Below are 27124 nucleotides of genomic sequence, written 5' to 3'. Positions count from 1 at the left end.
TAATAAAAATGTTTAACTCTATAGAAGCGCAAGACCACTTATTTAAATAATCAGCGATACATTTTTACCAATATTTATTGAATCGTAGTGCTTATGAGATTATTAAGCCAGAATTTAAATCTCAAGTAAAAACAATTATCACTTCTCAGAAGTCAAAAATTCACGTCAAAAGCAATAAAAACGTGTCGCAGTAGGAACGCTGGGTAACGAGCATTCCCACTGAGACAGCGACGGCACGATTTTATTACTTTTGGTGTGAATTTTTGACTTATGAGAAGTGATAATTGTTTTTTGCGCTCTCCTATTACTCAAAATTCGGTTTAGATATACTTCATTCAATTCTCACTTATTGTAAGTCGTAATATTGTTATAAAAGGTCTTAATATGAACGCTAGAATTCTGAGCATTTTCACTGCGACGGCGACAGCACGATTTTATTGCTTTTGACGTGGATTCTATTCATTTAATAAAAACTAAGAATTCTAATGAAATCGAAATATTAAAAAAAAACTCTCCCGGAAAAAGCTGAAATGACATCTCTGTACATATATTTACATATAAATGGCTTTTATATCATAATAAAAAATATTATTTTATGTTTGCTTTATTGAATTTTATATTTCCGGTGTATATTTGTTTCACACTATTAGCGTTTTGCAACTTTATGTTATGTTTTTATTTTTCTATACATTAAGACTGATGGACAGCTTTTTAACAACCACAGGCGTGCGGCTGCTCTGTCACCCGGTGTTTTTGCTATCGTGCGACTGAGACACAATGTTTCTCCCGCTACCATGGGTATAGTTATTTTAAGAAAACAATAAGAAACAGTTTTTTCAAGTTTTAATATTTGTGTGTATTTATTATTATTTTACATTCAATTTTCTTACAATATCAATCCATTAGTATGATTTATAGATAGGAGGCATATTAGGAAATGGGGTAATTAAATTGGGTAGCACTAAAATACTTTTTATTTAGCTCTGTATGAACTATGCTACTCGTTTCGAATCAATGATAGCCAGATGATTGGAATAACTTTGCTGATACTATTTTATTTCTACGCTATAAATTCCATCACTAAAAGTAATTTTAAAATTATTTATATATTTATTTATTATATAACATGTAAACAACATAACATACTTATCAATATCAAATAAATACGATTGTTTTTCGCCTATTTCCATTTTACATTTGTTATTCATAGCAGTAAAAATGTTATCACATCTTATGGCTATAATTGATTTTGGATGCATTATGACTTCAGCATATAATTCATAGGCCTTTGAATGACTGCAAATAACATTTCCACTATAAACTGGTCCTAAAGCAGCTAAATTAGTATATTATTAAACAATCAAGAATATGTTTGTAGCTAGTATAAGGCATATTTATTACATTGTAAATAAAATGAATCACAATGTGGTTGAAACAATCCTCCGTTTACAACATAGTTAACGTGAGCTAACGGATATCCATATGATAAATAAGACGTAAAAATTAGATCAACTAACAATGCGTCAGAGGAATCTAGTATTATTTCCGGATCTAACTTTATAGATGGCACGGCTGGATCTAAGCCTAAATAAATTAATAAAATAACATTTTTGTTCATTAAGTAACTTGAATTATGTTTATGTTTACCTGTAATTTGTCCAATTATTCCATAGTTAACATTACTTCCTGCCACTCCTGCAACGTGTGCTCCTAAGCTGTGGCCTATTATGTGAATATCATCAGTAGTAAGGCCACTTTCATAGATGATCCAATCAATAAATTTTGCTAAATAAATTCCTACTATGTCAACATAATTTATGGCTTTTAAATATTCCTTGTTGCTCAAATGCGACCAATTTACACACATGACATTATAATTTGTCATATTTATATAAGCTGTATAAATTTTGAGTTTATTAAATAAAAGTATAATTGATATTATATATACATTTATTTATTTATACAATTTGTCAAGAAAGAAAGTGTCCGGCATAATTTGAATATCAATGATTATATAAATATGAATACAAGTGCATACGAACTACTATTTATATTATATATATTTATTTTTTATAAGGGGTCTTATATAGTGATTCCCAAATGAAGGTTAAGCACTTGATCGTTTTGGTAAAGCATATATTTAGAAAGAGGATATGTTTTAAGATCTTGAGGCGACAGTAATAAGTAAAATTAAAAATAGTAAAAAATAAATATATTAAAGATGAATGATACAGTGGTACCTCGGTATACGTCCGCTTTGGAATAAGTCCAACTTGGTATACATCCTGTTTGGACGAGAAACATTTTGCTTGGTATAAGACCTTCGTTTGGAATACGACCTGCGTGCATGCTAGAACTTGAGTCAAAAAGATACATTGTGCATGCGCAACTTGTATGAGTTACAACACCGCGCGAAAAATACGTCTGGAACGGATTAAAGACGCATACCGAGGTACCACTGTATAAAAATAAAGACGCGATTACTTTTTCCTATTTACTTATTATTGCGAGGTAGACAGTGAAGTTGAAGAAAAAATAGTTTACTGGTAAAACGATGCTAATACAATAATCTTTACAAATTAAAAAAAAATATAATTAATATGTTTCAAAAAAATAATCAACAAGTGACTCACGGGTTGACTTTTATTGATCTTCCAAGTCCTGCTAAGATGGCTTTTCCAAAAAGTTCAATGTCACAGGCGAACAGATAGAACGACAATTACTTCTCAAGGAGGCAAGTTATTTCAAACAAATTATTTTATATAGTTAAGGTTCACAAGCAATCAGTGGGAAGAGTTTATGAGTTCACTATGTTCTGCTTTTTCATACAAACACAACTTATATTTTAATAACTTTTAAACACATATCAGAAAATAATATTAATAACACATATTTTAGTACAATTATCCATGTCGCCCTGTATATGCGGCGCATATTGCGGGGTTCTGCTTACGCAATTTTTGGCACAACACTACTATTTATTTACAGTTACATTTAAGTTTGAAATTATAACAATTATATAAATATTAAAAAATGTAGGGTGTAAACCTTAATAAAATGGGCTACCATTGGTTACACGATCATAAATAGTTGAGAGACACCGATCTAGTACATAAGTATTATAATTTCATTAAATGAAAATAAAATCTTGTAATAAATATGTTTTACTTTTAACGTTAAAAGCTGGGAGAATGTTTTTACCATTTCAAAAGAAAGTAAGTTTTGAACTAATTATGCTACCAGATCTTTCTGAAAAATTATGTTGGTCAGTTTTTTGCTTGACATATTGTATATACCGTTTTTAATAGACATAAAAATATTATCAGCACAGCTACTTTGAAATCCGTGTATTACTATCATAGTTTTTTGAGTCGGATCAAAGGGAGATTCGTACAGACTGGTAACGTCATCCAGTGTTATAAAACTTTCCATGTAATCTCTGTTAATTAAATTACAATTTAATTCATTACAAATTCAAAAAATATACACTAAAACTTACCTTACAAACAATACAAATAATATATTATCTGCTTTGCGTATAATGTTAATATATTTTGATTGCACTTCATATATTAAAGTTAAATGTATAAATAAAGCTGTAAATTTATTAATATTATATTCACATATGATGAAAGTATCAAATATTTAATTGTTATTATTTTAACTGACAAATAAGTAACGGAGATGACATTTAATTTTTTTAGATGTTCACTGTAACAGTTTTTGAAAACGATGTTTCGATGACTGAGATAAATAAATGATTAACGTTGTGCTTATTTATATAATATGTAAATATGTAGGTCATGTTGCATTGTTTAAAATACAATGAACATTAAAACAATCTATTATGTCTGTTGAAATAATGGCATTGTATTTATTCAATTAGCCTTATAAAGTATAATTATTAAAAAACATTTTAAATAAAATCATTAAATTATAATTTATTATAACATTAAAAAAATATAATGGGGCAAAAGTAAGCACTTAGTTTTTGATCAACATTGAATCTTAAAATTATTATTTTAAATTTACTGTGAACCCAGCTTCCCCAAATGAATGCAATGTTGTCCCAAATTTTCTAGGGCACTCAGATAGATCTGCAGTCTGGGCTCATCCAAATTGAGGTATCGGTAGTTCAAGATTCAGGCTGGCCTCCGCTGACAGCTTGGCTCTGGATCTAAAGATCAAAACTCAAGGAGTGCTAAGCTGCACGTCCAAATCCATTCTGAGTGAACGTTCTTGCCTTTTTTTATAAAATTTTCGCAAGAGGAACTTCTGCTATAAGACCTTTCGAGTCAACTAATTAATGCTGTGTCTCTATATTGCACCGTTCTGTCAAATGTTTTTTATCTATATGAAGCCTGAAAGTGTATTGAATAAGCTGACGTAATGTTGCAGGTTTTAACTCAGGGTCTGGTAAACGGTTTTTGTTGCTTGTTGTAGTAATTACTTATACATTATATGGGCTGTTTCTTGCCGGTCCGTTCGTCAAATGCTTTATGTAATATGGATATTAGTTTTTATTCTCTGTATGTTTTATGAAAATTGGATATAGTTTTACCTATCAATGGTCTTCGCTCTTCTGGCTGCATCTTCATCTGACAGCACTTGGATCAAGATCTATAGATCTAATTATTTAAATGTTTAATTATTGTTTATCTGTATTGCATACTATTATCTTACCATATACATATACAATATCAGGCGCGGGCGGTGATATATATGTATCTCATGCATTAAAATAATACTTAGTAATACTAAAAAAATATTTCAGTTCAGTAAAGTTCTCGCAGCATAAAAATTGTAATATATTATTGATTATTGTCATTTTTTTATGATTTATTAATTAGGATTATATTAAAACACATTTTTTCAACATTTTAATTTATTTATGCATGGTTATACATTATAATCAATTTAATAACATAAAGTCGTCATAACATGTAAAAATACGTTTTTTATTACAAATAGAAAATACGTTTTAAAACAAAAATACGAAACAAATTGACATATTATTTATTGGACATAGCTACTATTGTTGCTTTTCTGATGCATACGTGTTATACCAATCTTTACATCACTGCGATATTGTCTTTAACAAATATAAGGTAGAGTTGAGTAGAGAAAGACTGAGAGGTAATACTACCACAATGCTATGTAAGCTATATTATGTCACCACAGGAGGGTGGTATTTTGATTGCTTTTTCGTTATACTACACAATATGAGTTATAGAGAAAGCAGTTGGATCTATTGAAATTTATATTTATGAAAGATTCGCTTTGAGGCATTAACAATATTTAGTTGTATAGTTTTGAGCTGATCATGAACTATACATGTATATCTCTTAAATGCATTTTTTTGTAGTACTGCAACAATATGATTTACTACATATTACTTCCTTAATAAAGCATGGTGTTACAGCGGACTAATCATATAGCATTTATAACACAAGTAGAAAAATATTACACTAGATGGCTCTCGTGTATTGTTAAAAATTAGTTGCTAAACGTCATTCCATAAAGTTGATCGGTGTAATTTTATTTATTTCCAGACATTGTTTGAAATTTAGTGAAACAAAGAGTATATACAAAATAAAGAAAGGTAAGATTATCAATATTTATATAATATTTTTCACCACATAGTTTCATTATTGTCTACTTACTTTAGAGTAGAACCAGTTAGAAGTGTTAATCCCTTCTTGGTCATGCCTGAGTTAACTAGGAAATTTTGTCTTCATGCATATCAGGCATGTAAGAAAATCTTGGCTGTTATGAAAGATAAGTTGATGACATAGTAAAAACCGATTCCTACAATAATATTGACTTTCAAGACAATAGTTGAAATTATTAAGTTCAAAATAAATGTAATGATTATATCGATAATATTTTAAGGTATGATAATTTTTTTTAATTTGAAAAAAAATTGTATAAAATTGGGGGTTGGTGTTTACCAAGGTGCGAGCCAGTTGATAGAATTTTAGCAGTACATCACTGCTTATTGTACATATTTTTGATCCGGCAGAACAAAATGCGTGGCAGATTTATAAAATAAACGGCACCAATTTTTTTGCTTTGCGACCGCCCACTCTTCCGAATTTCAAATACGCGACTGTTGAAACACCGATAATTCTTGTGTTTTCCACCAACACCTTTCTGTATTAAGGCCAATTCGCAGGATTGTCCCATAGCCGTGACGTCACGTACAGTTCATAAAATTTGTTTAAAATATAATTCCGATCCTCAGATTGAACAAAATGAGGCAAATTTTTAAACTTATATTAAACAAAAATTCACATTTTTTAAAAGATAGTGATAAAATTGTTAGTTTAATGATTGACGAAATTTATATTAAGTCATATTTTGATTATAAAGAAGCAGCTAAATCTGCTCATGTATTTATGTTACAAAGTTCGTTTAAACAAGTTGAGCATATTTTACCTGTAAAAACGATGAAAGCAATGGAATTATTTAACTTCATTAAGAAAATTGTAGTTGGTCTACAGAATATAGGATTTAATGTAGTCTGTGTCGTAAGTAGGGATTCTGTGTCGAGACAACCCGGGAATTTATTCCCGAGAATTCGAAGATTTTTTGCTGTCTCGAGTCCCGGGAATTTAAAAATTAATAACCCGGGACTCGAGACTTTCCGAAGTACAATTTTACAAAAATATGTAAAGAGCGAATTTGATGTCGAGCTTAATTTATGTCTCGATATGAAGACAAGGTGGAATTCCTTATTACCCATGATCTCGAGATTTTGAAAGTTACGAAATTGCATTAGAAAATCATTAATTGATCTTGGCATCGGCCAAATTTGGAATGAATCGAACATTCACGTATTGAAAAAAATATTTGTGAGGTACTCACTCCTATAAAACTGGCAATTGAAGCTCAAAGTCGTCGAGATGCCACTTTATTAACTTCCGAAATTATTGTTAATTTCCTTTTAAAAAAAATATTTGAAATCAACACAACTCTGTCGCACGAACCACCAAAATATTTCAACGACTAGAAATAAAAAATTCAACTTTAAAAAGGAGTTTCAGATATTAGATTCAACTATCAAGCGAACTCCGAATCTAGAGCTTTTATTCAAATCATTGCTTACAATTAAGCCAACATCTACAGAAAGCGAGAGAGTTTTTTCTACATCTGGAATATTTGCCACAAAAACCAGGAACAGGCTATGTGATTCATCATTAAACGCCTTGGTGTTTTTAAAAACATATTTTTCCTTACAAAAGTAAAGGTTTTAACTTAATATTGATATAAATATTTCGATTAAAAAAATTGTAATAAATTAAATTTAAATAAATATCGAATAGTGTTTTTAAATTGTTTCAATATTTATTGAAATACCTATAACACAAATAATATAAGTTATTAATAATAAATTAATTAAAGTTAATAATAATAAGTTAATTAAAGTTAATAATAATAAGTTAATTTTTTAACATAATTTTTTTTCACGATTATACGAAAAATAATCAAAGTCTCGAGTCCCGGGAATCGAAAAGACTTCAGAATCCCTAGTCGTAAGTGACAATAATTTATGGCGATCCCGAGACGACCGTCCGGGACACAGTATACGCGAAAGTGAAGTCCCGCTGAGCCTTGCACACGGAGTGGGGATACGTTTGCGCACCCAATCTGGAATATAAGGCGGTGCCAAAAGTTCACATTATCAGATTGGCTCGTCGTTGCTCGCGCTGTACGGACGTATCGCGCGGACGCTCTCGACTTGCCAGCTCACGGACACTGACGCGCTCGGACAAGTTCGGACGCGAGGTGACTTGCAGCGACCCGCGGTCTTTAAGGCCGCAAACAAATTGATCTGTGACCGCGCTTGGTGTGGTCATGACAATTCAAAAGGCCCTTCTCAGGGCCACCTTCGCCTTCGTCATGGACGACCAGACTCTTCCTCCCTCCCCTTCCTCGGAGGCGGAAAACCTCAGGAGGATCATCAAGGAGATGGAGGATCGCCACAACCTCCAAATGGAACAGCAACATCAGCAGCAGAAAATGCTGATTAAGCAGCTGACCGAGTTAACTAAGATCAACATGGCTTTACAGTAAAAAATTGATCTCATCCTGACCGGATCTGCTCAACCAGCAAGCGAAGCGTCTGACATGGACACAGAGGAGGCCTCGACCGTCACGAGGAAGCCGAGACGGAAGAGGAAGAAGGCTGCAATGTCGATCAGCCCTCTGACTACAACCAGCCCCTCGACGCCGACCAGTCCACCGACGGACGACGGCTTCACCACGGTGACCAGAAAAAGACGTGCTGTCAGAGTTTCCGACAGCGAGTCCGATTCGGATGGTCCCGAGGACAACTCAGAAGACTCGCAAAAAGCCAAGCCAGCTGTGAAGATCCCGCCGATTTATCTCCGCTCCGGAGACAACTTCTATAAGCTGATGGATGACCTGAGACGCATGGCCATCCCTCTCTCGACAGCCAAGCAGACCAAGGATGGAATCAGGATCCAACTAACGTTTTCCGACCACTTCAGAGTGGTAACAAAGACGTTAACCAAGAAAGGGGTTCAATATCATACATTCGCACTCCAGGACAAATCACTCAAGGTTGTCCTCTGTGGAGTGCCCACGGGTATAGAATGTTCTGATATTATGAAGTCGTTAAAATCAGACACCTATCCGATTATTTCTGTCCACAGGATGAAATCGCGCGGAAAGGACATTCCGCTCGTGCTCGCACAGGCAGAGTGCACCGTCCAAGGGAAAGAACTTTTCAAGATCACCCACCTCAACGGACTCAGCGTGAGAGCTGAGGAGCTCAAGAGACGACCGGGACAGCTCTCACAGTGCCACCGCTACCAAAAATTCGGACATGGAGCAAGAAATTGCAACCTGTGACCGGCCTGCGTCAAATGCGCTGGGCAGCACCATACACGCGACTGCAAGAAGAACGCCGATCAGCCTCCAACTTGTGCGGGGGAAGCCACCCGGCGAGCTATAGGATGTGTCCTAAAGCTCCCACGGCTGCGTCCTCCTACGCCAAAGCGGCCGGAGGAAGCAAACCGGCTGTCACACCCACTTCCGTTCCTCAGCCGCAGCCTGTCCCACTCCCAACCAATCTTCCCACTCCAAACTTTCCCCCCCCTCAACCTGCCCCTGGACCGTTCACTACGGCGGACATGCAGACCTTCATCAAAAAAACAATGATGGCCATGATCCCGATGATGGCAGAAATGATTAAAATCCGCAATTAATGCTTTCTTCTCTTGTTTCAGGTACCCAACTCAGAACGGCATACTGGAATGCCAACAGACTACAGAATAAGCGTAACGAGCTCGCAGTGTTCGCTCAAACCCACGGACTGGACGCGATCCTGGTGAACGAGACGCATTTGCATCCGGGCTACTGGGCTAAGATTGCAAACTACACGCTACACAGAGACGACCGAAAGGACAGGAAAGGAGGAGGCACGGCCATCTACGTGTCGAGAACCGTCCAACACTACAAAGAACCCACTCCATCGCTCCGTCATTCCGAGGCGACGATAGTCATAATCAAACTGTCGGACGACCGAAAAATCCGGCTCATATCCTTTTACAATCCCCCCAGCAAAACCCTCCTGGGCGTAGATCTCGACTCGCTTCTGGCATCAGACATCCCGACCATCATCGCAGGCGACTTCAATTCCAAACACACAGCGTGATATTCACATAGTAGCAACAAAAACGGTATAATACTAAACTCTTATCTTGCTCACAGGACAAACCTGACCCACGTCGACGCACCCACTACGCCAATGTTCCGAAGCATGATCCCTCTGCACCGGACGGACGTCCTTGACATAGCGCTTTTCCAAAACGTCCACTACTCCTACTTGCTGACAAACCTGGACGAGCTCTCATCCGATCACAACCCCGTGCTCCTAATCCTGAAAACGACGCATCACCCCCTGCCGGTTGTCGCCAGAAATCGCATCACCGAAAACTACGAAACACCACCGCTTCATTGGTGACCCTGACGTGATCTTTAACGCACCCTTCTGATGCGTAAATCGTATTTTTAAATACGTATAGTTAACGGCAGTTTTTGACACCTAACGCTATTTAATATTTTTTTTCGAAAAAATATTTCTCCTGACGGAACTCAATTAAAACCGAATTTTTAAATACGTATAGTCCGGCAGTGTTTGAACCAACGCTATATAATATTTTTTTCCGAAAAAGTATTTTTCTCAAAACGTGACGATGGAAGCTCCAGCCAACTCCAATGCTGTGTCCGTGACGCCTCCGCCCTTCACAAGTGATGACCCTATCTTGTGGTTCATCATGCTCGAAGAACAACTGGCCTATGCTCGAATTACGGCGGACGATACAAAGTACTACAAAGTGTTGACTTCGTTGCCGCCTCGCACCATCCAAGAGGTACGTGACATTATTACTAATAAACCGGCCGCGCACGCGTACGACACGTTGAAGGCTGCTCTGATCAGCCGCCTTTCGTCATCACCCGAGACGAAGTTGAGGCAATGCCTTGAGCGCGAGGAGATGGGCGACAGGAAACCATCTCAGTTCTTACGGCACTTGGAAGAGCTGACCGGTTCAGAGTTTTCCGTACTAGGCCTAGGCACGGTGTGGATGGCCCGTCTTCCTTCGCACGTGCGTCAAATGATGCTGTTATTGGACGACACAAGCATCGACAAACTCGCCACCATCGCCGACAAATTAATGGACGCTGAACCATGCGGATACAACACTACTGCCGCCGTCAGTGCACCGCCTCCACCAACCACTCCGTCAAGATTGGACATGCTCGAGGAAAAGCTTTACCGAATGACGGCAATTTTGGAGAAGATGGACGTTAATACAGACCGTCAAAGAAGCTCAAGCCGGAGCCGAGCTTACAACAACCGCCCGAGAAGTCGCTCCTCTTCGCAAAAACGCCCAAGCAACGATTCGGGGCTTTGCTATTATCACGAGACATTCGGGGTCATGACGCGCCGTTGCAAGGATCCGTGTTCGAAAAGATCGGAAAACTAAATCGGCATTCGTCAATGGCAGCGGACGATATTAGGCCGAAGTCAAGCCGCCTATTTGTTACCGATAAAGTAACAAAAGAACAGTTCTTAATCGATACCGGCTCGGACCTGTCCGTGTATCCGAGAAGCAGAATAGGACTTCGAACTCCAGCTATTCCGTATGACCTTTTCGTAGCCAACGGTTCCATCATCCAAACGTTTGGATGGAAACAACTCTCTGTCGATTTGGGACTTCGTCGAGACTTTCAGTGGCGATTTATAATTTCCGACGTGACGAAACCATCATTGGATTCGATTTTTTGCACCACTTTAATCTACTTGTAGATTTAAAACGTGCCCGCCTGGTCGACGGTACAACTGCGTGTAATATTCAATGCATTTTACAATGCGCAGACAGCTTGCCGCAGATTAAAACTATTTCCGGAACGACGACGTATCACAACATTTTGAAACGTTTTCTGGAAATTACGCAATCAGCTGGATTATCATCACTGCGACCTCAGCCGAAACATACAGCAGTACATCGCATCCGAACCAGTTCAGACCCTTCAGTTTCGAATCGCCCTCGACGACTAGCTCCGGAGAAGTACCACATCGCCAAAGAGGAATTCCGGAAGATGAATCTAGAATCGTTCGACCATCTAACAGCCCATGGTCATCGCTCTTCACCTTGTCGCGAAGAAAACTCCTGGCGAATGGCGACCCTGTGGGGATTACAGAGCCCTAAATGCGAGTACAATACCAGACAGTTATCCGTGTCACACATTGAAGATTTCGCTCACGCACTGGCGAACCAGAAAATTTTCAGCACGATCGATTTGGTACGGGCATCAGATACCTGTAGCTCTGGAGGACATAAAGAAGACGGAAATTTCTACACCGTTCGGATTGTACGAGTTCCCTTTTATGTCGTTCGGCCTACGCAACGTAGCAGACGTTCCAGCGATTTATGGACTCAGCACTTCGAGGACTCGATTTCTGCTTCGTCTACATCGACGATATACTCGTTGCATCCAAAAACCACCAACAGCACGAGGACCTTCGGCAACTATTCAGCCGACTCAAGGAATACGGAGTGCTGATCAATTCAGCAGTGTTTTCGGAAAAGCAGAAGTCGATTTCCTGGGATATCGTGTTTCCCACAAAGACACCAGAATAACGTTGCGGCTATTGCAGATTTTCCCCGCCCGGACACCATGCAGAAACTACGTTTCCTAGGGATGATAAATTTTTACTGGAGGTTTATCCCTAGTGCGTCCGCGAATCAACAACTTCTCACGGATTAATTGAAGGGAAGTAAGTCCAACAACAATCCATGCCGTGGAGTGAAGAATTGGAAAAAGCCTTCACAGCGTGTAAACAAGGTTTGTCAGACGCCACCTGTTTAGTGCATCCAGACCCAAGTTTACCACTAGGACTTTTCACTGACGCCTCAGACAGGACTATCAGCGCAGTGTTTCAATAACGTACACCGGATGGATGGCACCCACTTGCCTTTTACTCTAAGAAGATTTCACCAACGGAGATTCGATACAGCACTTACGATCGAGAGTTGCTTGCAATATATCGAGCAATGAGACATTTTCGTCACATGATCGAAGGACAAGATTTTTCAATTATACCGATCACAAACCACTGACGTTCGTATTCAGACAGAAGCCCGACAAAGCTTCCCCTCGACAATTCCGTCACACTGATTACATCGCGCAATTTTCGACCGACGTCCGACACATTTCGGGCAGCGATAACGTTGTGGCGGATGCATTATTCAGGATAGTCTTTAAATTATGAAGATCTATCGCGCCAACAATCTGCAGATCCTGAAATTGAAAAATACACCTGTAGCGACCTAGCGCTACACATCACAAGGAATCGGGCCGGAAAGGCATTGCACCCCTAGCGCCGATCGCTGCTCACCGACCACCGCTTTAAGACCAAAACCATCCCATATCGCGCTTGGGGACGCAAAAGCTCGCTCGAAGTCCTTCCGACCGTTGAGACCTTCTCAGCCAGAGCCCCTAGACGTTACGAGGTAGGGTTTTGGATCTGATTCCGTCGAAGCGCCGTCACGAGCCCCCGTGCACCCGCTAGAGTCCTGTACACGCCGGAGAGACGCCACTATCGTACCCGATGACCCTGGAGCCTCGCTGCGCACCTACCGCCGCCCCGAGAACGACGCATGTGGTCGAGGCTTACACATAACCTCACAGTTGACACGCCGTGACCCCCACCGGATTCGCACCCTGTAGGGCTGCGCCCCCGCAGCTCCGCGCCCTTACCGGAGCCGCATTCCATAGGGCCGCGCCCCCGCGTGCTGCGTCAACTACCAACGTGAGTGAGTGAGTGGGTGTCGTAAGTGAGTGTCGCGAGTGAGTGTCGTGAGTGTTTAACATGGACTTGTTGAAACATTATAGCAAACTTAACCACTCCGACACACCAATTTGCGGACCATCAACATTCTTGGATCCGATGCGCCAATTTTATGCGATAACTCTACCGGCAACGAGCGATCATATCTACCGCTCCAATTTAGAAGACGAGCTTTCGAACTGTGCCACAACTTATCGCATCCGGGAGGACGACCAACAACCAAACTCGTTGCAAGCGATGGGCTAGAGAGCGTGAACAATGCCAGCGAGCGAAAATTTCTCACCAGTTTTTCGCCCCCGGAGGAGCAATTCGAACACATACATATTGACCTCATCGGCCCTCTTCCACAATCGGAGGGAAAAAGGTACATGTTAACCCTTTCCGCTCGTAAGCTCAACTTGGCTCTATATTACTCGTAGGGTGTGTCAGGCGCACCATTTCAATTAATGAAATATAACATCGATTTTTGGGTATATCCTGCGCATGTTTTGAATGGCGTTTTTTCAGTGTTGTAGACAAGAGTTTCAAGTCATACCTTACCAAAAAAATATCATTTTTACCTGAATCAAGCCGGGGAGAGCTTATTTATCGGGATATGTCGGGGTTTTTTTGATGACTAAATTATACGGCAGATTTGCTGTAGCTTCTCCCAAAGGCAACAGTTGGCGATCCCCCTTCTGTTTTCGACAGTGGCTCGGTTATCCATAATTTGTGTCTAAGTGAAACTATATATAGTGACTGATAATTTTGTTTAATTACTTATTTTGTAATTTTATTGTGAAGTTATTTTTTAAATATTATTGTGAAAAAATAGTTCTATGGCTAAATATAGTGATAGTGAAGATATGTTTTGTAATGATAGTGATGGGCAGGATTTTATATTTGATTTTTCATCTTCTAATGATGATAGTGAAGAAAGCGACGTCGAAATTAGGCCTGTTGGTATGAATCGAAGATGGAATGCAGGCGAATTAAATTTAGATTAGATTTGAAGAAGCGATACCTCAAAAAAATCAGAACAACCACATCAGAAGCAACACAGAAAATTGGAGAATAATAACTGGTAATGATAGTATGCCAAATCAATACCAATATTTGCTACCAAGTGATAAATGTCCTGGGCCGCAAGTTCCTGCAAACTATTCACAACCTATTGACGAATTTTAAATATGACTTTATCGTCAAGATCTACATGGCATAATAGATGTTAACTTTGATGAAATGAATGCGTTTATTGGAGTAATTCTTAATATGGGATTGTGGCCTGCAAAACGTATGCAGGATTATTTTTCCACTCGCCATAACTGCAGTTTTCCATTTTTTAGAGAAATTTTTAAAAGAGATATATTCTTTCAAATATTTTGGATGCTTCATGTTAATGCTGAAGAGACAGGTAATGATTTGCGGCATAGAATTGAGAAAGTCAATCCATATTTAAAATTACTGGATCAAAATTTCAAAAAATATTATGTACCCGGTCCGAATATCGTAATAGACGAATCGTAAAATTTGAAGGTAAAATTAGTTTCATTACTTATAATCCAAAAAAACCTTCAAAATGGGGCATTCGTTTATATGTACTTGCAGATTCTAAAGGTTATTTATTTACCTTTTTACCTTATTTTGGATCCATTACGTCAGTAAATTTTAGTAATTCAAAATATCCATTCACAACCAATATAGTTTTAGAATTATTTAATAATTTAAGAAAAACATTACCGGATGTAAAGGGGCTTCACGTGTACACCGATAGGTACTACACTAATTTAGATCTTTCGAGAGAATTATATCTCTTGAAAAGTCATTCTATTGGGACTATTATGCCAAATAGAAAAGGGAATCCGGAATTTATAAAAAAAAAACAAAATTAAAAAAAGGGGAAATCAAGAGTCAATGGTTTTAGCGTGGTTGGATAAACGAGTTGTGACTATTCTAAGTAACTGGCACACTAATGATACGCAAGTCACTTCACGATTTATTCGAAAAAGTTGAAAAACCTGTGGCAATAATTGATTACACAAAAAACATGCGAGGAGTTGATATCGCAGATCAATATGCTTCTTCTTATTGTTTTCTCAGAAAAACATTAAAATGGTGGCGGAAATTATATTTTGGGGTTTGGAAGCAAGTGCGGTTAACGCTTTCAAATATACAGTTTAGAAGACTACTTGTGGATCAATTGGTTGGAAATTTTAGAGGACGTTCATCTCAAAAAAGAAGACGTCCAGTAGACGACTTTGATCAGCAGCACCGAATGGATGGAAAATTTCATGATATCATGAAATTAGACGATAAAAAACGCAAGGATTGTGTTGTATGTTCTGATAGAACTGTTCCTGGAGGTCGAAAACAAACAGTGTATATTTGTAATACATGTGATAGCAAGCCAGGACTTCATCCAGTGTTTTACGCGATATCATACAGTGAAAAAATTTAGGCAATAAATATAATAATAATATGTTGTTGTAAAAACAAAATGGCCTTTATCGCCTGAACTAATTAGCAAAAACTAAATTTATCTCAAAATTAGGTGAGTGAAAAGAAGAAAACACTTGGAATGTCATTTTATATGTAAGTTACATCTCCTCCTGGTCTTAGAGAATACGCTAACAATATTTCAACGATAAGATCTGCTTTCGACCTCTTCATTACCCCAAATATTCTCGAAGAAATTGTTACGTACACTAACCAATTTTGTTTTCACAATGATACCGAGAAACGTATAACAATAGCAGAAATGGAAGCCTTTATTGGGGTGTTGCTAGCATCCGGAAGATGTAATGGCCGACGACTTGCTCTAAAAAATATTTGGACAACAGACCTGCTTTTTAAGCAATATTTTATTTCCATAGCCCTTTCCAGAAACAATTTTACATTTATTTATAGTAATATCGGATTTGATGATAGATATACAAGGGAAATGAGGCTACAACAGACCAACGACAAACTTGAGTCGATTCGTTCCATATTCGACCAATTTAATACTGCTTGCCTAAAAAGTTATTCTCCAGGTTTCCGTATAACCGTAGACGAGCGATTGACAACATATCGAGGAAGATGTCCGTTTCGGGTATTCATAAAAAGCAAACCTGGTCGGTATGGAATAAAAATATGAGTCGCTGCTGCTGCAGAGACATCGTATTTATTAAATTTACAACCTTATACTGGCAAATTACAAAACGCTAGAGAACGTAATCAAGGAGCGAGAGTCGTTACTGATCTCATTCGCCCGTTCTATGGAACTGGCCGAGGGGTAACGACAGACAATTTCTTTACATCAATTCCTTTAGCTACTTCGTTATTGGGAGAAAATATAACGTTAACTGGAACTCTTCGTAAAAACAAAACAGAGATTCCACAAGTTTTTATATGGTCGAAATCGTCCATAATTCTCTAGCGTTTTTGGTTTCTCAGATAATTTAACTTTGGTATCGTATGTCCTAAAATATACAAAGCGGTCACCCTATTATCTACACATCACGATTGCAGTGTAGAAAATGGGGAAAGAAAAAGACCAGAAATAATTCTTCATTACAATCAAGCAAAAGGAGGCGTTGACACTGGCGATAAAATGACAGTCTTATTCTTTTGCGAGGGCAACAAGAAGATGGCCATTCAGGATGTTTATGGAAATAATAGATATGGCTGTCCTGAACGCTTATATATTATGGACTATAAAGCATCCTGAATGGATGAAAGATAATAGAAGCAGAAGACAAATTTTTATTCGTGAACTAGCAATAGAGTTGATAAAAAAAAATGTAGAATGTCGTCAAAGCAGTGGAAAATATTACCACAAACACATTCAACATGGCTTTGAAATTTTTAATAAATCTACGACCAGTGTTCCTCCTTCAACGATCCAGCAAACAACTCAAGGTAAATGATGCACTTTATATATTTATTTATCTCAAGATAACCGATGAATTTTATCATCAGTGTCAACACAGAGAAACTGATACAGCTTTTGTCCCAGAAATGAAGACAGGAAGTCAAAGATCCGCTGTGATATTTGCAACAAGGCAATTTGTGTCATTCACAGAAAACAGTCCAAAAGAAAATACTGTCCTGATTGCAATATGGAAAGTAATGCTGATGACTGACCTATGTAAATACATACATATGTATGTGTATACCTATATGTACAATGTACATATATCAATAAAATAGTGTCTAAAAATTAGTATGAAGCTCATGGGTCTTTCCGTACCCACGTTGGGAACGAGCGTATTTTTCTTACACTCGGTCCGGTAAAGGCAAGCTAAACAAGTGAAATATTTTGAAAAAACTATGGCACAACTAGCATCATATAAGGCTGCTGAATTGATTGCTGTAAAGTTAAAACCATATACTATAGCAGAGTCTCTAATTTAACCTGCAAGTTGTGAAATATTAGAAATTATTATATTAAAGAAATTATGAAAATTCCTCGTTCAAACGATACAATAAAAAATATGTCTGATGATATTGAAAAAACAGTTACCGATAAACTTTCTAAACGGCATTTTGATTTACAAGTTGACAAATGTACTGACATTAGCGGTAAGGCACATATATTAGGATTCGTTCGTTTCTTTAATGAAAACGAAATAGTGAATCAATATATATGCTGCAAAGCGTACAACAGAACAATATGTTTTTGATTCTACTTCTTCATATTTAAAACAATTTAAAACATCATGGGAGTTATGTGTAGGAATTTGTACGGATGGTGCGCCGTCAATGATAGGCTCATTTAAAGGATTCGTTACCCTCGCAAAGACAAGAAACCCTTATATTATATCTACGCAATGTTTTTAACATAGAGAATCTCTAGTTTCAAAAACATTACCAGCAGCATTAAAACCTGTAACTAGACCAAATTGTAAATATGGTAAATTTCATTAAATCGAGACCATTAAAAACACGTCTTTTTAAAAAAACTTTGCATTTCCATGGAAGTCAAAGAAGAATGGTTGCTTTTTCACACTGAAGTTAGGTAGTTATCTAGAAGTAAAGTTTTATTCCGATTCTTAGAACTTAAGAATGAATTGTTAATCTTTTTCCAAAATGAAGGTATGGATGATTTCGTAAAATATCTTCAAAATAATGATTGGTGTGCTAAAGTGGCATATTTAGCAGATATTTTTAATTACATTCTAGGAAAAAACAAAAAAATTTTGACATTCACTGACAAATTGACAGCATTTCGGAAAAAAAAATAAGTCTGGAAAAATCGTATACTAGGAAAAAATTAACTAGATATGTTTCCTTCACTTAACGAAACCATTGCCGAGGGAATTATTTCTGCTATAACAGAACATTTAACTTTATTGGAAGAAAAGACTGCATATTACTTTCCTTCATTAAATACAGAACTCACTCTGCTCTGTGCCGTTGCCGCGGACACACGCTTCTGCACGTCGCTCCGTTGCCGTACAAAGCCATGACTCCCACCATCATCACAATCACGCCCACCGCAATTGGACACAGGATTGGCACCATGAAGAAGGCGCAAAAACGGACCCTTGGAACAATGAAGGCGTTCCTTAACGCTCCGTTGGCGTCACCAACCCTGTAGTATCAGGACTGGCAGTTGCTGAAAAAACAGCTCCACCATCAACTGAAGTAAAAAACAGTGTCACTTTGAGCCAGAACCGGTTCGAGAAACTCCTGGAACAGCAAACGGCTGAGAATCCCGCCTGTTATTGTGGAAGTAGCAGGCACTCATCTGCAAACGATCGACATAATCAAGTCGATCATCAAGTCACCGCAATTCACGTTGCGCTACACCGGAAGGTGTAATGGGGCCGTGAGCTGTGCGTCGCTTGAACTTCGAGCCCTATTAATGGAGGGGTTAAAGGGTCAACGCGCCTTCCATACCTTCACCACCGATCAAGACAAAACGGTGAAATCTGAAAATTCCCAGAGATTCCCATCGAAGACATCGCCGCTGATCTCGAGCGGCAGGGATTAAGCGTCGTCAAGGTGACGGCAATGAAAACGAAATCCGAGACTCCGGGCAGCTTTCGGCTCTACTTCGTCCAATTTACTTCAGACACCACCACTACAAATATAAGAAGCATCTGGTACGTTTGCTTCACTAAGGTCATACTTGATAAGTATAGGCGTAACACCGGACATTTTACTCAATGTAAGTGTGTGCGCAGCGAAGAATTGCCAACAACCTCTGTGATGCGTCAAATGCTGGAGTCAAAGCTGACATTGCAGTGACGTTATTTCATGGGAAGCCTAGTGAATTTTTCTAACTCTTAGTAACAGACGATGTTCGAAACGATCGCAATTCAATCAAATCAATACGCCACGCAAGTGTTGGAAGGCAAGGTTCTTGGATCATCTTCCAGGCTACATTCTTGGTCATCCAAATGAAGAGGTTTTTCGGCTTGCTGATATGGATGGGATTAGTCAAACTTCCCAGTCTCCATCTATATTGAAGTAAAGATATTGCATTCCGATAAACATTTCCACAATCTGTCATGAGCCGAAATAGATTTGAAATATTACTTCAAATGCTACATTTACATTTATATTTATATTTACATACATTTCACAGACAACACGACTGCCGACCCAGAAGATCGGTTAGTGAAAGTGAGAAACATTATTGATTTTCTAAATGAAAATTTAAAAAATTATTACGATTCGAAAGAAAGTATCTGTATTGATGAAAGCATGATTCCATTTCGAGGAAGAATCTCTTTCGCCAATATATAAAATCTAAACGACATAGATAAAATATTTAAAATGTGCACAGGTTCTGGCTATACATATAGTTTACGAGTGTATTCCGGAAAAGATTTTCGAATAAAGGGATCAGTACCTACGAATTTGGTAATGACACTTGCACATCCGATTTTGCGAAAAGATCACACTGTTTGTACCGATAATTGGTACACTAGTTTAGATCTCGTATATAAACTATTGGCAGAGAAAACCTATTTGGTAGGCATTCGACATATATCCGGAAAAGAGAACGTTGTAATATATGCATTGTTGGGAATCGAACAAATAAAAAGCAAACTGATAAACTTTCAAGATTTAGTAGAATCACAACAGCAAGACCCAACGCTACATAGATATCTGCAAATCGACCCAGGCTGAAGAAGATATAAATGTCTGATACGGACAAACTGGTATGGTGCGACGTATTGACAGCTAAAGCACGACTGTACGTCACATAAATTAATAATAGATCGTTACGTATGGCCATTAATAAAAGCAGACTGCAAAATGGGCCAAGGCAATATCTCATAAAAGACCAAGACTTAGCACAATTGGATCTGAGCAGCCTTGCGAACGGTTGTGTTCAATCGGTCGCTTCGAGACAAAGCAGGTAGCGACAGCGCCGACTTGTGTAAGTGCAGGCAGGCGAAATTCCTTGCATTGTCTTCCATTGTTTGGGATGACCGTTACAAAAACGCCGACCAGCTGCGGAGCTACATCTCCTGTCAACTTCCCACAAGGCGGCGGGAACCTTATCAGGCTGTACATTATAATTAAAAAATATTAGTAATTGTTAAGGGATGGTCAGGTACGTCCAGTACTTGAATTCAGCCAAAAGCCATTTTTCAAAATTCAAAAGTGTGGTAAAATATGTTTAGACACACAAAAATTTCTATAGAAAAATATAGAAACAAAAATATAGGCACCCAATGTTTCAGAAGTTTTTTAAGTACAGTTCTCAAGATATTTCACTAGTTTTGTGAACACTCGAAAATGCACTTCTTCGAATATTAAACGGTAGCTTTATCGTTATAGCATAGCACAAATATCACAATAGCAAAGCAAATTTAAGTAACGCTGGGTACAAATGGGAATATTACAGCTGCACGTGTTGTTTCTAAGAATATTGCCATATTTCCAAGAATTTTGATTTCTATTGTTTGATAAGCTGTCTGGGATCATGTTAAAATTGCTAATCCATAACAGGTGTTCAAATGCTTTAAATAATGATAGATTTCAGAAAATAACTTCATTTCGTTTCACGGCTTTGCTCTTTACACAACTCGGAATCACTGTTGTGACTCTGTTGCGAATCTGTTTTGAGTGCTAGAATATAAATTTTTCGATTCTTTAAAAATCAAATCAATCCACCCTCGTTTAGAAATTATTTTGACATCATTAAAAATTAGTGCTAATTATTCTGTCAGGCTATTCGAATGGATATAATTCGAAGCAAGAAACTATTGCGAATTGATAAGAGTACTGAATCTCAGCGATCCGTCCCCTTTTAGGCCCGCAAGGACGTTTGAAAAAAAAAGTAAACAAGACTTTCGTTCGGTGGGCCACAAAAACAACACCCACTTTTCGCGTGCCTCTAGGTTCAACTTTGCGCCTCGGTTATCTGGGTGCACCTTAATCGAAGCTGGAGCAGACCATCCTCGAGGAACGCGTGGACGTCGTCATCGCATCCGAGCAGTACAGAAATGCCGAAAATCGTTGGTACTCCCGGCGAAGGCGGCACGCGCAGCTGAGGAACTCGCTAGGCTGATGCCTAACGTTGGTGGACCTAAGCCAAAGAGAAGAAGGCTTTATTGCGAAGTGGTCCACTCCATCCTCCTATATGGGGCCCCCGTTTGGGCCGATTCCATGAGGGTAGAGAAAACGAGGCGCACCCTGGCGAGTGTCCAAAGAAGAAGCGCGCTCCGTGTTATATCGGCGTATCGCACAGTATCCGAGGACGCCACCCTGGCAGTGTCCGGCATCCCACCAATCGACATGCTAGCCGTAGAAAGACAGAAAGTCTACGGCGGGCGATCGAGAGAAGAAGCCCAAGCCACGACATTTCGAAGATGGCAAGGGTGGTGGGACACCTCCGCAAAGGGTCGGTGGACGTGGCGCCTCATCGTGGACCTGAAGGCTTGGAGCCAAAGGGCACACGGTGAGGTAAACTACCACAAATATGCATGTAAACAGTGCTCAATGGGTGATAATCAGAAGTTTTTTAAATAAAGCTTCTAATTGGTAGTTCGGATCCACCCACGCATACTATTTCAACAGGGTATATTGGTTTGTTGTTCGAAAGGTTCGGCTAGCGCGTGCGTACGGATGTTGAATTTTTTTGTGTAAAAATGTCTTCTACGGACACCGATACTAAAATTAACTCCTGTAGTCATATAAATATTTAAAAAAAAAAATTATTTTAAATATCTATAAAAGTGAAATTTTGGAAAATCCCAACTTAATTATTTATCAAATTGTTGAAAAAGTATCAACAAAGGCAGGAGTGTGCAAAAGAACAGTTTGTAGAATTATTCAAGAATACAAACATAATGATAATAATTGTCCTCGAAGAGAGGAACGAAAGTGGGAAAATGGTGATTTCTCCCCTCAGATACCAGAATTCAACAATTCATCATCTGCAATTCAGACTGCATATCAAAGGGATACTGATATAGACTATTTCACCCTCTTTTTCAATGTAGAAATTATGAATAACATTGTAATGGAGACAAATAAATATGCTAATCAAATGAGCATAAATATGAGTGCAAATTCTAAATTGCAAAAATGAGTAGATACAAATATTTCGGAAATGTATGTATTTTTAGCTACGGACACCGATACTAAAATTAACTCCTGAAGTCCTCTAAAAAAACAGATTAAAAGAAATCATATAAATATTTTTAAAAAAAATATTATTTTAAATATATATAAAAGTGAAATTTTGGAAAATCCCAACTTAATTATTGATCAAATTGTTGAAAAACTATCAACAAAGGCAGGAGTGTGCAAAAGAACAATTTGTAGAATTATTCAAGAATAGAAACATAATGATAAATTAACACATCTCATGCGGGAGACGAGTATCACAGTCCTCAGTCCGCCAATCGTTGTATGCGGGAGACTGTGATTACAATTACTAAAATCTTTACCGCGGTAGCGGGAGACTGTGATCACAGTTCTGTTTATTATATTCTTTTATTTATGGTTTACAGTGACATCTGTGAGTTTTTGTTAAAAAAAATTTTTTACGAGTAGAATTCGAGACTGTCCTCACCCTTACATGTGTTCAGGTCGAGATCGAAAATTATATTATTATATTTATGATTTACAGTGACATCTGTTAAATTTTCGTTAACTTTATTATACGAATATAATTCGGGTCTGTCCCCAATCCTACATGCGTAAGGGCCACATGTGGCCAAGATAAAAAAAAATCCCGATCTTGTTTATATTTTTTATGCATATTCTTCGAACGTTTTCAGTTTACCTAATGCAAATAAATTAGTTTTGCTCTAGAAGCCTTCGTGTGTTGACTTATATTCGTTCTCGTTTTTTATTTCGTGCATTTTTCAAAGTTTTTACGAAAATGACTTCAAATAATAATTTGGATCGTTACGTCGACGAAATACTTGCGAATAGTGATTCAGATTATTCGGGTGAAGACGATATTGAAATTAGTGATTTATCAGACAATGAATATTTTAGTGATAGTGACGTTCCAATTGGAAGAGCACATTCTGGACCTAGGGTGTATTCTGTAGCTAGTAGTAGTGAAAGTGAAAGTGATACTGATGATTTAGATGTAGAGTGGTCGGAAACCGTTAATCCCCCCATTTTAGAACAATTTCAAGGTGTTTCGGGAATAAAAGTTCCGCCTATTGATCATACAAACATTATAGACTGTGTAAAATTATAAATTGGCGATGATTTATTTACATACTTTGTAAATGAATCTAATAAATATTGTGGCGACTGTCGACCACCATGTATTGTAACGCACAAAAAATGGCAATTGTCTCATTGTTAATGCCCGTAACCAAGAATGTTCACCATTAACAATGAGACAAACATCATGGCACAAGAGGGATTTCTTTTGACCACACAACACGGGTCGTTAAGAGTATCCCTTTTGTGACTAAACGGTGCGGATGCAATTAATCTTCACAACGGCAAACCCTTTCCGTAGAATTCGAAAGTCGGAGCAAGCAAAAACTCACCACCAAATATGCAACATCCGATTTCACGAATTCTACGAAGCGACTCCAGCGATTGGCTAGGAGATCGACGCACAAGCATGATTGGCCAGCAAGGGTGCATCCCCTAAAGTAATATAAGCCCGGACTCCGACGAGGAGACGGCAGTTGATCCGCAGTTGGTACACAAGACCTTGGCAGAGAGCCCAAGGACAATCCACGAGAGTGAAGCGAGAGAGCTGAGGCTGAGAGCTGAGGCACGAGACAAGAGAGCGGAATCTGCGGCAGTCGAGCTACCGGAGCCTTCCTGAGGAACCAGCCACGCGCCTCCACCAGACGCTCCTGGCACCTGTCGCATGCAGCTTGAGCCATCCTGAGCATCATCAACTGCACGAACTCTGACACCACGAGAAACGTCACGCCATATTCGTCCATGAACAACTTGTAATTATAAAATAAATAATAAACTCTAATAGGATTCGACCAGGAGTCTCATTGGCCGCGAGGTCAACCACCCCTAGGGTTACGCTCCCTAAAATATCATGACCAAAATGTAGACAAATTCAAAACTAGTGCTAAAACAAAAAAGTGGAACAATCTAAATTTAACAGAAATGAAAAAAATTATTGGACTTATTTTGATGATGGGAAGAGTGCAAAAAGATACCAGAGACGATTATTGGACAACAGACATAGGTTGTGCTACTCCAATTTTTTCTCAAACAATGAGCAGAGATAGATTTCGCCAAATATGGCAAGCATGGCATTTTTCGGACAATGAAAACATAGTCGGCGATGGAAAATTTGCAAAAATTCAACCAATTTTAGATTATTTTAGCCCAAAGTTTTTAAATGTATACAAACCGTTACAAGAATTATCGTTCGATGAATGTATTGTTCCATGGAGGGGAAGGCTGTCTTTTCGAGTATACAACCCCGGAAAAATTATAAAATATGGAATACTCGTGAGGATGGTTTGTGAGGCTACAACAGGTTACATCTGTAATATGATCATTTACACTGCGGATGGTTGGCCTCTAATAAAAACTATTGAAACTGCCATACAACCCCATAACAACTTATGGCACCACGTGTACATGGACAATTTCTACAATAGCGTTTCTACCACTGAAACACTTCTTCAAAATAAAATAAGGATTTGCGGGACGATCCGTGTCAACAGGGGTTTGCCTGATAGTTTAAAAACATGCAGGTTGCGAGAAAATGAGTCCAAATTTTTAAGAAATAAAAATGGGGCAATGATACAGATTTGGAAATCGAAAAGATATGTCCGAATGATTTCCAACATTCATTCATCGGAATTCGCAGACACAGGAAAGATCCATTGGCGGACTAAATTGCCAATTAGGAAACCTACCTGCATCGTGCAATATAATAAATATATGAAAGGGGTTGATCGCGCAGATCAGTATTTGTCATATTATAAGATTATGAGAAAAACGGTGAAATAGACAAAGCGCGGAGTGATGTTTTTGATAAACTGCTTTATTTAACGCGTATAGTTTATTCTATGAATCCGGCAAATAAAATTAGATACAAAAAATTTATTTATCTGGTCGGAGATATTGGGCGTTAGAAGAATCCAATTTGCTAAGTCAACCTTCAACATCTGCTACGAATCAGATTTCAAGAGACCCGCAACTCTCTGCATCCACTCAAAGACAAACAAATGTGCCTGACCATCCTCTTCGACTTTCAAAAGATTTCCGCCTACATATTAGAAAAAATTGTCACAAGCCAATCCGTAAAATATCCAACCCGAAAGTGTCGTGTTTATAGTGCACATAATAAACGCGGGGAAACGAGATACATTTGTGGTTTTTGTAAAGTTCCGCTTCATAAAGGCGACTGTTTTTCACGGTACCACTCTTTAGTAAAATTTTAATTTTTATTACGTATTATTAGTGTAACTTTTAGTGTATTATTAGTGTAGTGTTTATATTTAAGAATTATTAAGTGCACGTGATAAACTGATTCAGAAAAACATCATAATATTGTGGGTGAGTGTTTATATTTCTTCTTTTTTTTATCGTAAAGATTTAAAATGTTTTAATGATTTATATGCTGTCGCGACTAATTGCGCGCGCGACCGGAATACGCCCGCGTCGCTCATTAACTTACGCTCGATCGGCCCCGCATGAGATGTGTTAAGCTCGCCAAAAACCATTCAGTCGGAAATCCCATGTTTTAGATTCTGTTGATGATTTCGATAAAGAAGTGTTTCGTCGTAAAATACATTAATTTTTTATAAAAATGAATTACCGATAATTGACAAAATTCTTCATGTTGTAAATGAAGGCGATGATTTGCCAAATTTTAAAAGGTTGACTTTCTATAAACTTTTAAAATCGCTAAATATGGAATATAAGAAACGTGGGCGAAACAGTATATTAATAGAAAAAGAAGAGATCATTGTTTCGAGAAGAAATTATTTAAGAAAAATATTATCGTATAGAAACGAAGGTAGAAAAATATATTATCTAGACCAATGCTCCGCAACCGGTGTGCCGTGACAGATGTGCCGCGGTCAAATTCAATGTATTTGACATTTTACAATGTCAAATACATTGAATCATGTATTTAATACACAATGGCAAATTATTTTTCAAAATGTAGTATAGAATAATTATTATTACTAAACTAAATTATTATTACTCGACGTCCTCGAAGAGAAGAACGAAAGTGGGAAAATGGTGATTTCTCCCCTTAGATACCAGAATTCAACAATTCATCAACTGGAATTCAGTCTGCATATCAAAGGGATACTGATATCGACTATTTCACCCCTTTTTCAAAGTTGA

At 38.0% G+C, this 27124-nt stretch overlaps 1 protein-coding gene and 1 pseudogene across 2 annotated transcripts; one reads left to right on the top strand and one right to left on the bottom strand.

The window, feature by feature from the left end:
- Window positions 1-411: 411 nt before the first annotated feature.
- Window positions 412-11459, bottom strand: LOC148236933 (phospholipase A1 member A-like; annotated as a pseudogene). Its single transcript, XR_015809108.1, has 4 exons — window positions 11399-11459; window positions 1423-1584; window positions 1147-1336; window positions 412-1080 (listed from the first exon to the last, which is right to left on the bottom strand). The product of XR_015809108.1 is annotated as a phospholipase A1 member A-like (transcript).
- Window positions 9636-11660, top strand: LOC148236932 (uncharacterized). Its single transcript, XM_088183226.1, has one exon. It carries the CDS (start codon window positions 10224-10226, stop codon window positions 11013-11015), a length of 792 nt encoding a protein of 263 aa, XP_088039352.1. The 5' UTR covers window positions 9636-10223; the 3' UTR covers window positions 11016-11660.
- The last annotated feature ends 15464 nt before the right edge of the window (window positions 11661-27124 follow it).

The sequence above is a fragment of the Plectrocnemia conspersa genome, unplaced genomic scaffold, assembly GCF_051122295.1.
Source record: "Plectrocnemia conspersa isolate PC_06_02 unplaced genomic scaffold, ASM5112229v1 ptg000003l, whole genome shotgun sequence".
Lineage (NCBI taxonomy): Eukaryota > Metazoa > Arthropoda > Insecta > Trichoptera > Polycentropodidae > Plectrocnemia > Plectrocnemia conspersa.
The sequence above is the reverse complement of the archived record's forward strand: the minus strand, read 5'-3'. Positions and strand labels throughout refer to the sequence as shown.

Coding starts and splice junctions, on each gene's coding strand:
- LOC148236932 (XM_088183226.1), top strand. CDS start 10,224: ATGGAAGCTCCAGCCAACTCCAATGCTGTGTCCGTGACGCCTCCGCCC.